At 48.6% G+C, this 12,589-nt stretch overlaps 1 protein-coding gene and 2 non-coding genes across 3 annotated transcripts; all 3 read right to left on the bottom strand.

The window, feature by feature from the left end:
• Positions 1 to 184: 184 nt before the first annotated feature.
• TRNAF-GAA (transfer RNA phenylalanine (anticodon GAA)) lies at positions 185 to 273 on the bottom strand. The gene has a single exon. It is a non-coding gene; the product is annotated as a tRNA-Phe (tRNA).
• Positions 274 to 6,030: 5,757 nt separating this feature from the next.
• On the bottom strand, positions 6,031 to 7,371 carry LOC144108563 (uncharacterized). Its single transcript, XM_077641769.1, has one exon. It carries the CDS (start codon positions 7,369 to 7,371, stop codon positions 6,031 to 6,033), a length of 1,341 nt encoding a protein of 446 aa, XP_077497895.1.
• Positions 7,372 to 7,500: 129 nt separating this feature from the next.
• TRNAF-GAA (transfer RNA phenylalanine (anticodon GAA)) lies at positions 7,501 to 7,573 on the bottom strand. The gene has a single exon. It is a non-coding gene; the product is annotated as a tRNA-Phe (tRNA).
• Positions 7,574 to 12,589: the final 5,016 nt, after the last annotated feature.

Below are 12,589 nucleotides of genomic sequence, written 5' to 3'. Positions count from 1 at the left end.
AGGCTGCTGCTTGCGTACTATGCGCACTGTTCAAGCGAAACAAAAAAAAAGCGCTGCCGAAACCCGGGACCTTTAGATCTTCAGTCTAACGCTCTCCCAACTGAGCTATTTCGGCACGTGGATGGGAGCGTAGGCTGCTGCTTGCGTACTCTGCGCACTGTTCAAGCGAAACAAACAAAAGCGCTGCCGAAACCCGGGATCGAACCAGGGACCTTTAGATCTTCAGTCTAACGCTCTCCCAACTGAGCTATTTTTTTTTCTTTATTGCCTGGCTTTGACCCATAACATTTACACAAAAAACACTCAACAAAAAACACACAAAACGCTATGTACATACGACACTGTCGTGGTCAGCCATCATGAGTCTGGCTTCGTCATACTAAAATTCACGAAGCATACAGAGCGGCTCCAGCTTCGAGAGCCACTCTGGAGGCTCCGCAGCGGCTTTCTGGATAGCCAGAAAGCAGTCCATTTTTTCCCGAAAATAAATTCGGGCAGGTCGTGCGTCTTTGTCACAATAATAGCCTGCCATTCTGGAGCGCCATATACAGTGGAGGCCCAATAGCATTATGAGATCAAATGGTACCCCATCCTCATTGTCTGTGCTTAAATAACGAATTCCCTCCGCGTCAAGTGGTAGCTCTTTCTCTATTGTCCTTTGTAACACATCCCAAAAATAAACCCCTTCCCAGCAATGCAAAAAAACATGGTCTATTGTTTCGGGCTGTTTACAAATTAAGCAGTTCGATCCCCACGGTAAAAAGAAATCCTTTCCCTCCAAAAACTTTTTAACTGGCAGTGTCCCGGTGTGTAACTTAAAAAAGAAGGTCTTTACTCCTGGTGGCACCTGCATTTTCTTCACCCTTTTTAAAACATCAGCTCCAGGACCTCCACTGTACAAGGCCCTGTACATGGGCTCTGGAAAAACAATATCACAAAGATCGTGGTACAACGTTTTTCTTTTAGTTTTATACAAATAATCGCTGGAAAAAACGCGCTGAAAGAAACCTAACACTTGCTACAATCTCTTTGTAGTAACCAAAAATTCCACCCGCGACCTCTTCTGTGGAAACAACAAACTCGGGCAGCAATCGCCGCAGCCTCACCTGGCACACGGTGCGCAGGAACGGGTCAGAGACATCGCGAAAAAACAAAAAAAACGGTTCACCAGCTGCCTTAAAAAGAGGTGCCCTAACCCCAACCCACCGTCTTTTACCCGCCGGAACAGGTTCGTTCGGCTGCAACGTTCCCGTTCGGAACCCCATATAAAGACGGCAAAAATCCGGTGTAGCTTTTGAATGTTCACCCGAGAGCAATGCAAAACCTGCATGACATACCAGAGCTTGCTAATAAAAAAAAGATTGCAGACTGTAGCTTTGGCGAAAATTGAGAGATTGGTGCCTTTCCATTTTTCAGCTCTGTCACGCGCTTCTTTCGTTTGCTGTTTCCAATACAGCTCGCTTTCGCGATAAGCATCGAGCGGAACGCCCAAATACTTGCCAGGGGTCGTCGCCCACGGTACGTTGGCAAAATGGTCCGGGTGGGATGGCCACCATCCATGCCAGAGTCCGAGGCATTTGGACCAATTAACCCCGCTACCGGTGACTTCGCTGAACTCGCGTACACACCCGACAGCTTCGCTTATGCTTCCCTGATCAACCGTGAATACAGCAACGTCGTCAACATACGCCAGCAGCTTAACTTCAGCAGCTTGCAACCGAAACCCATTAATGCTATTGTTTTCTATTATTTTCCTACACAGTGTTTCGATGTAAATACAAAATAAGAGAGGGCTGAGGGGGCAGCCCTGACGCACCGAACGCTGCACGCTAATGGGAGCCCCCAGACACTTGTTCACGATCAATCTTGTCGTGCAGTTTCGATACGCCAGGGCTACACCCTCGCGAATAACTGAACCGACGTTCACATGGTCTAAAACGGAAAACAAGATTTCATGAGGAACACAATCAAAAGCTTTTTCGAGATCAATCTGAAGAATGGCCACTCGCCCATTAATATCATCGCAGCTTTCAAGTACACTGCGCGCTTTGTGAATGTTCGAAAAAACCGATCGCCCTTTTATTCCGCATGTCTGGTGAGGTCCAACAATATCCGATATCACTGTTTGCAGTCTTCGCGCCAATACCTTCATAAAGATTTTGTAGTCGACATTAGTGAGTGCTATTGGTCGATATGCGGAAACAGATTGCAATTTCTCTATATCATCAGTTTTCGGAATGATTACTGTATGGGAAGTCCCAAAAGACGGAGGCAAAAAGTTTATTCTATAGGCTTCATTAAACATTGTACACAGCACCGGGGAAATTTCATGCTTAAATTCTTTATAAAATGCCGCACTGAATCCATCTGGTCCTGGTGATTTCCCGAGGTTTAATTCATCTATCGCTTGCGCAACTTCGTTTTCAGTTATTGCTAGTTCCATTTTCGTTTTCTTTTCTTCGTCCAGCCGTGGCATTGCACCAAGAAACTGATGCTTAAATGCGACTGCGTCTACCGGATGCCATGAAGAAAGCTTCTCGTAGAATTCTTTAAAGGCTGCTTCGATTTGGTCAGTGTCTGCCGATAAGATAACCCCCCATTCTATTTTATCCACGTGATTACTTTCAGCGTGGGTTTTTTCTAGACCGAGAGCACGTTTTCATGGCGCTTCGCCAGCAGCTGTGTCTTCCGCCCTCGCCAGTGCTCCGCGATAACGCCGTTCATCCATGAGCTCTATCTCTTGCTTGGTTTTCCTGACATCTATCCATTGCCCAGGCGCTTTGCATTCCTGCTTCAGCAACATTTGCAGCAGTGCCCTTAACTCAGCTTCGTCTTGTTTTTCCTTATACCGGATACAAGTGGCCCTTTCTATTGCTTTGATTTTTAAAGATTATTCAACAGGACTTGTCGGGCTAGTTGGTTGATCATAATGCAAAAAAGACGAACTGCGCAACAAGAACACGGACGAAAGGGAGGCAGACACAAACTTCCTGCAGATACATTTGAATGTGTTATTAGGCAATGACCCGTTCCTCGTTAGAAGCTCCAAAGAAGTCGTTGAGCTGATGGGAAAAGGGCTACCAACTTCCACGACGGCTTTTTCCGTCGACATCGAGGACATGTATTATTCCATTCCGCACGAAGGACTGTTCGCTGCCATCAGAGAATGCGTGGAGCTTCACGGAGAGACGAAGTTCCGGAATTCAGTTGGCCTCAACACTGGCAACTTCTTGGAACTTATAGATTTCTATCTAAAGTCTTCCGTCATTCACTTCAATGAGAGTTATCATATTCAAAAAGCAGGCATTTGTATAGGTTCGAGCATAGCTCCAGCCCTAAGCGACATTTTTCTGTCATCCTTTGACCGACGTCTTCAAGAAAAGCTGCGAGGGATGGCTGTCACCCGCGTGTGCAGGTACGTCGATGACTACCTAATCTTCCTGACCCCACCGGGGGACGGCAATCTTCAGGATTTGGCCTCAAAAATCCTCTCGGCATTTTCATCTGAATCTTTCGGGCTCCGGTTTACCAGTGAGCTACCGCTTGATGGTCATCTTCAGTTCCTGGATTTAGATCTGCACTTTGACAAACAGCGTGTGTGCTGGTCCTTCAAACCCAGGTCAAAAAAGGCTTTGCTTCCCTACACTAGTGCCCATTCGAAGTTGGTCAAGCGAGGCATCATTTCCCTATGTGTTGAGTCGGCCCTAAAAAAGTCCTGTGACCACAAAGTCCAAGAGAGCTTCCAGTACCAGCTTCAGCGTTTGCAAGCAGCTGGATACCCTCCGCACGTCATTTCGAGTGTGTGTGAAAATGTGCTTCAAAAAATTAAGAGAGAACGCAAAGACAAAGTAGACGCCGAGCAAAAGAAGGCCCATGTCATTCCATACATCCACAAATTCTCGCACAACATCAAGAAAGTGGCGAGAAAAGGAGGCGTCAACGTTGTCTTCTCGGCTCCATGCAGACTGTCCAAGGTGTGCGTGATGATGAAGAACACTAAGAAGACCCCTTGCAAAATCAAACATCTAAGGAAGTTCAAAGATTGCGTTTCCGGCGTTGTTTACCGCATTCCCCTTAGTTGCGGAAAAGTCTACATAGGCCAAACCGGCAGATGCTTTAATGAAAGAGCAAGGGAGCACCGGTTGAGCGTGGCAAACAACGATGGAGGGTTTTTGGCTAAGCATTGTGCGGACTGCACAAAAATGAAGCAACGGGACTGTGTACCATGGTTCGAAAAGACGGAATTTCTGGCCAGATTGAATGACAAATGGGAGCGTCTCGTCGTCGAAACTTTTTACATCGGCACCACGGACAACTGTGTAAGCAAGGCTTCCATTTCCTTATCATCCAAAGAATTTTCGTTTTTGCGGGGGCATGTGTAGCCTAGTGGCCTGTTTGTGCCCTGGTGATTGAGCAGTGCCTCCTGATTGCGTTTGATGCTTTCGTTGTTCATTTGATTAGCGATCTCAGTTTTGTTTCGGTTCTGTCATGGTTTGAGATGTTTTCCTACGCTTCGGATTTCATTCACCCCTCCCCCCTTTTTTAAAACCGTTGTTGTCTTAAACTGTTGTCCCGTCTTTCATCTTTTTGTTTTTTAAATGACTAGGTGCCTATTTTCACTGTTTTTGTGACGTAGCTTCTTGAGCTGATTCATGGTGTTTTTACCCTTTTGACCTGGTGCCTTTTTTCACTGTTTTTTTGATTTTGACGATAACCGATGTGGTTGTTCTTGTTTCCCGTTTTGTTTGCTTTCAAAAGGGGGTGTGCTTCGTCTCTTGGTTTTGGTGTCAGCACCTGCGCTTGTAAGCGGTTCGAGCTTCAGTGGTATCAGATGGCTACAGTGGTGTGGTTTTGTTTTGAATTTTCTTACTTTGGAGAACGCGTAATTCTCAAGAGTGCACTGTCGCTAAGCGTTCCTTTGCTTTTTGTTTTCATAGAAAGGGCCGGCCCGGTATAAGATTATCTTGTAAGCGTTGGTTCTTGTGTGGTCTGTTTATCGCCTGGGCAGATTGTCACGTGCCATATTGATCAGATTTGAAGTGCGTTGGGATCGCTATATATATTTGCCTTGTATTCCTTCCTTTAGTAGAGTTGTAAGTCTGCGTTAGTGTGTGTCTGCCTCCCTTTCGTCCGTGTTCTTGTTGCGCAGTTCGTCTTTTTTTGCATTTTAAAGATTCTTTGCTTAGCTCCCACTGTTGCCAAATTTTCAGGTTCTTGCACGGGTTTATTTTCCCTATTTCATCCTTTACTGCTCGGTAGTACACATCGTCGCGAAGAAGCGTGTTCTTTAGCTTCCTCATATCCCATGAAAATGCCTTGCTTCGCTTGACACTTCCGAGGCAGCACTCAACTAAACAGTGGTCTGAGAAGGACACTCCCATAACTTTGTACTGGCTGCATACAGGGGCAAGGTCAACTGATGTATAAATGCGGTCCAGCCGTGCATGGCTTGAGCCCTGAAAATGGATGAACTTCACTGCCCGCGCACCCTCAAGCCATTCAACCACATCCTCGAGGTTCCCGTTATCAATAATTCTGATCAACACTTCAGTGCTCCTGTCTCGGAACCCACGGATGCTTGACTTATCGCGCGCATTTAGGACACAATTGAAGTCACCTAAGACGATGAGCTGCCTCTCCGTGCGAACGCGCTCTTGGAGGCTTTGGAAAAAAGCAACTCTTTTCTCTACCACATTCGGTGCATACACGACAACAATGCGCCACTCAATGCTATTCAGTGAAAAGTCAAGGACAATAGACCGGCCAGACACACACGAAAAATAAGCTTGCACCTCTAGCCCCGGGATCTTCTTTACAAAGAGCACGCAACCAGCCGATGTCCCCACTGCATGACTGACGACAGCAAAAAATCTAGCCGTGAAACGTCGCACCGTGCTGTCGGTTCTTTCGTTGCCGTCCACTTTCGTCTCCTTCACAGCCAATACATCTATCTCGCGCTCCTTAATAAGTCGATACACCTGGCCTTGTTTTTTCCTGGTCGCCAGGCCCCGGACATTTAGCGTAGCGACTTTAAAGGCGGAGGCGGGAGCCATTTCTACGCAAGAGCAAGGACCCAACAGCATGGCGCTTACTTCCCACGTCTAGCGCGCGGCAAGACGCCACTGTTGCCGCCGGTATCATCGGTCGGAAGAACATCGGCCTGCTCGATGAGTCAACCTTGTCACCGGCCCGCTTGCCATCCGAAAAGTTTGGGCGCGGCCGGAATTTCGGACGCCGGGCTTGAGCCGTCTTTGCAGGGGGTTCCCCGACTCCGGGCGCTACCACCTTGTCCCCTTCGGGGCTGGTCTGGTCGTGGGGACGCTTCGCCGGGGTGGTGACGAGGGGCGTGACGCTAGTTGTGCGGGCGCCGCTCTTCCCGTGGTCGTCCTTGTTCGGGTTTGACTGGACGGCCTCGGGCTCTGTTGGGCTAGCCCCGTTCCCAGCTGTCACGTTATCGGCACCGAGGGAGTCTGCCGTCGGCGGTTGGCTCGCTGGTTCGTCGGCCGCCTTGCTGCTATCCCCGGAGCTCACACACGTGGCAAGCGTCGAAGGCGGCTTGCCCGCCTCGTCCGTGCCAGTCGCTGCTTCCTCCGCCTCGGCGACGTCCATGAGTTCCGCGGTGTCGTTCGCCTTTCCGAGACCGGTAGCCGACGCGTAGGTACGGACGCAGTCCGCGTCCGCGTGTCCATAGCGCCGGCACTGGGAACACCTGGGCACCTTGCAATCTCGGCGAACGTGGCCCGTGCCGTGACAACGCAAGCACTGCATCGGTCGCCCGGGCACAACCACGAGGGCCAGCCCACCGGCTACTCGCAACTGGTGTGGCAAATCATCCACCTTCATTCCCGGCTTCAACTTGAGTAGCACGGTCCTGGTGGTTGAGCCTTTCTCCTTCATCCCTTGGACGCGCCAACGCTCCCGCGTCACCTCCGTCACGTTTCCGAACGCCGCGAAAGCAGTCCGGATGTCTTCGTCGGCCACACCGTGCAGCATCCAATGCAGGCGCAGCTTTACCTGTTGATCCTCCGGGTCGAAAATGATGCACCGGCGTCCTTTCACTTGTAGCTCCTTCAATCCAGCAAGCTTTTTCGTGGCTTCAGCACTGCTGAGCGTCACCGCCCACACATGATTTATCTGATACGCCCCCAACGCCACGACGTCGGGGAGCGCACCAGCGTTGGCGAGGGCGTCCCGAAAATCTTCCACCCTGTAGGGCCTCGCTCGCACGTCCCCGTGCAGAAACACCGTGTTAAGCACAACACGTCCTGTTGGCAGAGTAGGCAGAACAATCTTGTATTCCTTATCTGCGTCGGCAGCAAGCCTGTTTCCGCGGCCAGCAAGGGCCGCTATCGCCGCTCCGCCGGAGCACATGATTCTGCGTCCGCACCGAACGGTTGCCGGAAGTAGAATGCCAACTGAGCTATTTCGGCACGTGGATGGGAGCGTAGGCTGCTGCTTGCGTACTATGCGCACTGTTCGAGCGAAACAAAAAAAAAGCGCTGCCGAAACCCGGGATCGAACCAGGGACCTTTAGATCTTCAGTCTAACGCTCTCCCAACTGAGCTATTTCGGCACGTGTATGGGAGCGTAGGCTGCTGCTTGAGTACTGACGCTCAACCAGCCGCTGCTGCTGGCATCGTCATGTTAAAAGTCCCTTAGGGACACCAAGGACTCTACCCTCGAGACCCATTCAGGAACTTGATCGGCCGTTTTTTTATTTATTTCAATGAACCAGTGCACAATATCACGGAAGTAAATTCGGGCAGGCCTCTCATCCGGTTCACAGTAGTAGCCAGCCATTCCCGAGCGCCAAATAGTGGTGACCCAAAAGCAATTCTGTGTCATAATGTACACCCACTTCGTTTTGTAGAGGCAGATACCATATTCCATACGTGTCTAGGGGAAAGTCTTTCTTTGCGAGACGTCCCTGAAGTAGACGCCTTCCCAGCAATGCAAGAATACGTGATCGAAATTCTCTGGCTTCTTGCAAATCAGACAATCTGAGTCCCAAGGCAGAAACATCCCCTTTCTCTCTATAAATGCTTTCACGGCCAGTGTTCCTATGTGTAACTTAAAAGAAAGATTTAGTGGCCAGTGGTACCTGCATTTTCTTCACACCCTTCAACATATTACCGCCCGAGCCTCCATGGTACATGGCACAATACAAAGTATCAGGCAGAACAACATCACGTAAATCCCGATAGAGTGTTTTCTTTTTACAGCAGAGAGGTACTGCTTTGTAAAACGAGCAGCTAAAAATCTAACACTCATAACCACTTCTCTTCTGTATCCAAAAATCCGACCTTGAATGTTATATGTTCCCACAATCCATTGTTGTAAGGCATGGCCCAGCCTTACTTGGCATATTGTACGCAAGAATGGGTCACTCGCGTCATGAAAAAATAAAAGCATGCTCACGATTGGGCGTGAAAACAGATGGCCTAGGCCTAGGCCTCCATCTTTTACACTTCTAAACAAATTTGTGCGGCTGCATTGTTCCCAGCTCGAGGCGCAGACAAACACTGCAAAAATGCGGTGCTGTTTCTGCACGTTAGTTTGTGAACAGTGCAGTACCTGCATCTGGTGCCACAGCTTGCTGATGAAGAATAAGTTGCACACTGTAACCCTCGCTAAAGTTGATAACCGAGCCCCTTTCCACATGTCAGCTTTTGCACGTGTGCCTTCCAACCGCCCCTTCCAATACGATTCGCTGTGTCGATAACACTCCAGTGGGACACCTAAGTACTCCATTGAGGTCGTCACCCAGGACACATTCGCAAAACTAACTGGAGTCGTTGGCCATTCAGCATATTAGAAGCCAATACATTTTGCCCAATTTACTCGACTTCCTGCGGATTGACTAAATTGCCGCACACAATCGATGGCCTTTCTTACGCTCTCATAATCAACCACGAAAACGGCTACGTCGTCCGCATAAACCAGCAGCGTAATTTCTGTCGCTTGTAGCCTAAAACCTTGAATACCGTCATTCTGCATTATGCTCAATTACAGGACTTCTATGTATATACCAAACAAGCGCACCGAACGCTTCACGCTTATTAGGACCCTCAAACTCTTATTTATTATTAGTCTAGTTGTGCAGATGCGGTATGCCATGACCACTTCCTCCCTGATGTCTGATCTAACATTCACTTGATCCAAAATTAAAAGCAAAAGTTTATGTTACATGTAATCAAAAGCATTTTCCAGGTCTAACTGAAGAATAGCAAAACGACTGTCTGTAATATTTCAAAACTCGAGAACACATCTTGCGTTATGAATATCAGACATAATATAAAGGCCTTTGATGCCACACGTCTGATACTACAATCACATTCATTACCCTTTGTAACCGCCTTGCTAGCACCTTCATAAATATTTTGTAGTCCACGTTCGTGAGTGAAATCGGCCTGTAGGCTGTAACCTTCTATGACCCCTCCCCATTATATCTTATCAACCAGATTGCGCTCAGCACGGGCTTTTTCCATGCCCAATGCTCGTTTCGTTGGTGCTTCACCGAAAACCGCCTCTTCGGCTCTCGCACGCACCAGCGCACCGCGACAGCGCTCTTCTTCCATAACTTCTATCTTTTGTATAATTTTCTTTACGTCATCAATTCACAGACCAGGAGCTTTACTCCCCTGCTCGATTAGTTTCCACAGCAGTTCTCTTAAATTCTTTTCCTTAATTCTCCCTCTTTTTTCATGCAGCAAGCCTTTTCAATTGTCTTCATTTTAATTTGCTGCTTACATAGTTTTCCCTGCTCACATAAATTTTCTCTTGAATTAGGCACAACTTTGCACATTTTATCTTTTGTGTTGTCATAAAAACGTTCGCACTTTAACAACCTATCATTAAATTTCCACAAGCTCCAATGAAACGCATTGTCCCGCTTCACTATGCCTAGCCTACACAGTACCAAGCAGTGGTCCGAAACCGACACAGATACAACCTTGTAATTGTTACATCTTGAAAGCAGGTCTACCGCCATATAAATACGGTCCAGACGTGCGTGACTTTACCGCTGAAAGTGCGTAAATTGCACATCTCGCTCGCCTTCTAAACAGTCAGCCACATCTTCAATATTCCAGTTATCTACTAACGCGGACAATCTTTCGGTGCTTCTGTCTCTGAATATGCTATCGCTTGTTTTGTTACGCGCAGCCAAGACAGTTGAAATCACCAATGACGATCAATCGCCTGTCGAAAGTACAGTACTGCTCGATACTTTCAAAAAAGGCTGCCCTCCCTTTGACATTGTTAGCTGCGTAAATGCAGATTATTCAACACTCCACATCCAAGTAAGCATAATCAAGCACAATAAATCGCCCAAAGTAACACGTCCCGTAAGCCCGAACAACCAGGCCCGGTAGCTTTTTACAGAAGAGCACACACCCAGCCGACGTTCCAGCTGCATGAGCAACTATCGCGTAATACATAGAAGTGAAACGCTGCACCATGCTCCCGGTCTCTTCCTCGTCTACTTTAGTTTCTTGTACCGCCAACAGAACAATGTCGTAGTCAGTTACAAGTCGATACACTTGGCTCTGTTTTTTTTTTCCCGCCAATCCCCTTACATTAAGTGCGGCTATTTTCAGGCAAGGTAGAGGAGCCATTTCGGCAAAAAGGTGAAGAGACCGAAGGCATGGCGCTTACCTTTCACGCCTAGCGTATGGCTAGACGCTTTGTTTAACACCCGGGTCATCAGGTCGATCGCCGTGGCCTTGCCGCAAAGGTGAACTTGCGGCCACTCGCCTTTCAGCTTAAAAGTTGGGGCGCGGCTTGAAATCAGGCCTCCGGGCCCGAGTAGCTTTCGCTGGAGGCTCCTCTCCATTGCTTGTAGTCTCGTCGGCCTCCTCGTTGCGAGTCGGTTCATGAGGACACTTGACGGGCGCACTAATGGTCGCCAAGCGGCCGTCCGGGTCATCCATGCCCTCCTCACACACAGGCTGGGGCACCTCAGTTTTTGAAGCGCCTGCAGATCCGCCGTCCTCCGCCATTTTGGTTGCCATAGATACTGGCGGTTCAGGCTCCTCCCCTTGGTCACTAGGCGTCCCGGTGTCCTCCGCCGAAGACAGTGGAAAAACCATGGCTACTGCTGTCTTATCCGCTTCCCCTGCACTCTTAGCCGCCTCCTTAGCTCCAGCGGCATCCATTTGGAACTCCGCCTTTTCGTCGTCGAACGCAGCTCCCGTTGCCGATGCGTAGGTGCGAACGCAATCAGCGTCACAATGACCGAAACGTTTGCATTTCGTACAGCGAGGGATTTTACATTCTCGCCGAACGTGCCCAGTGCCGCGACAGTGCAGGCATTGCATAGTCCTACCAGACACAACCACAAGTCCCAGCTCTCCCGCAACTCTTAGCTGATGAGGGATGTCTTCAATTGTTACACCTGGCTTCATCTTCAGTAAAACAGTCCTTGTAGTAGCGGATTTTTCCGTCATACCTTGAACTCGCCACCGTGCACGGGTGTCTGCGGTGATCTTTCCGAATGCTGTCATTTGATAACACCTCCGTAACCTGAAAGAGCAAAGAACGCATCACAAGTGAAATCACAGAATTCGAACAGATATGTAGTCGTGGGGAGGGCTCTGTCAGCGCCACCTCCAGCACCCTTTCCGAAAAAGACCTCACCTATTTGCGCACGCGTGAACGATAGCCACGGATGTAGAGAATGTTTATAAAAGTGATTTCTTTCACAATAAAAGCTGTTGTAAGTTCAGCGCCCGCCCTTTTCGTCTCGACTTTGTCCACGTGTTTTTCGTGCTGCCTTTTCTGAAAAATATCTACCAACACGTCTAGCTCGCCGCTTTAAACAAATGAAGTGTGAATAAAACAGTGACAAGTGTGGTTTGCAGAACCACTCAGATCGTCAGACTTTAAACGCGAATTTCGCCATTGCACAAGAGAGTTTTTACTGTTTTGGAGAAAGTTCCAACCAATGCCTTCAAGCAAAGGTGATGACGTCACAGATTTGCAAGTGAAATTTCTATACCGGCGCTGGTTTCCCGGAAAGTCTCATTTTGCGCCCTGCTTCAACATGATTTTTGTTTTTATCGCTCTGAATTCATAGCGTACCTTCGGAGCGCTTTTCTGATTTAAATATGCGACATTTGGTAGAGTGGTGCCGGAGGTGCGATTAGGTGTGACGCATACCGAGGCTGATCTAACTGGGAAAAGAAAGGCGGTTGGGGAACGCTTGACATATGCGAAACCGGCTGAGAATCAAAACTGGATGGTTTTGCCAGCAAGGTCACGCCCCTCTGGCATCAGGTTGTTTACACCAAGGAAATGTCAACTTTGGAGTATGATGACTCGGAAACCTGCGAGCTGCTTTTTGCAGAGAGGGTGCACCCACGCCTTACCGGCGTACAGTCGAGAGCACCTGCTCTGATCACAACGTGGACATTTTGGCAGAGATCTGCCTGGTCGGGAGGAGAATTAGAGAGAAAAGAGTGACACTCGAACAAATATTCATCAGAAACCCGACGTTTCGATGCCGATCCGACACATTCAGGGTTAACTACATTAGAGCCAAAGGCACGCTTTTTAACTCCCTTGCGAGCCATTGTTCGAGGTTCGTCGG

Source organism: Amblyomma americanum, chromosome 10, assembly GCF_052857255.1.
Source record: "Amblyomma americanum isolate KBUSLIRL-KWMA chromosome 10, ASM5285725v1, whole genome shotgun sequence".
In the NCBI taxonomy this organism is placed as follows: Eukaryota; Metazoa; Arthropoda; class Arachnida; order Ixodida; family Ixodidae; genus Amblyomma; species Amblyomma americanum.
Note: the sequence above shows the minus strand (reverse complement) of the source record. Positions and strands in the feature narration are given on the sequence as shown.

What these genes read in the sequence shown, in the direction of transcription:
- LOC144108563 (XM_077641769.1), bottom strand. Translation starts at nt 7,371, where the DNA reads ATGTGCTCCGGCGGAGCGGCGATAGCGGCCCTTGCTGGCCGCGGAAAC.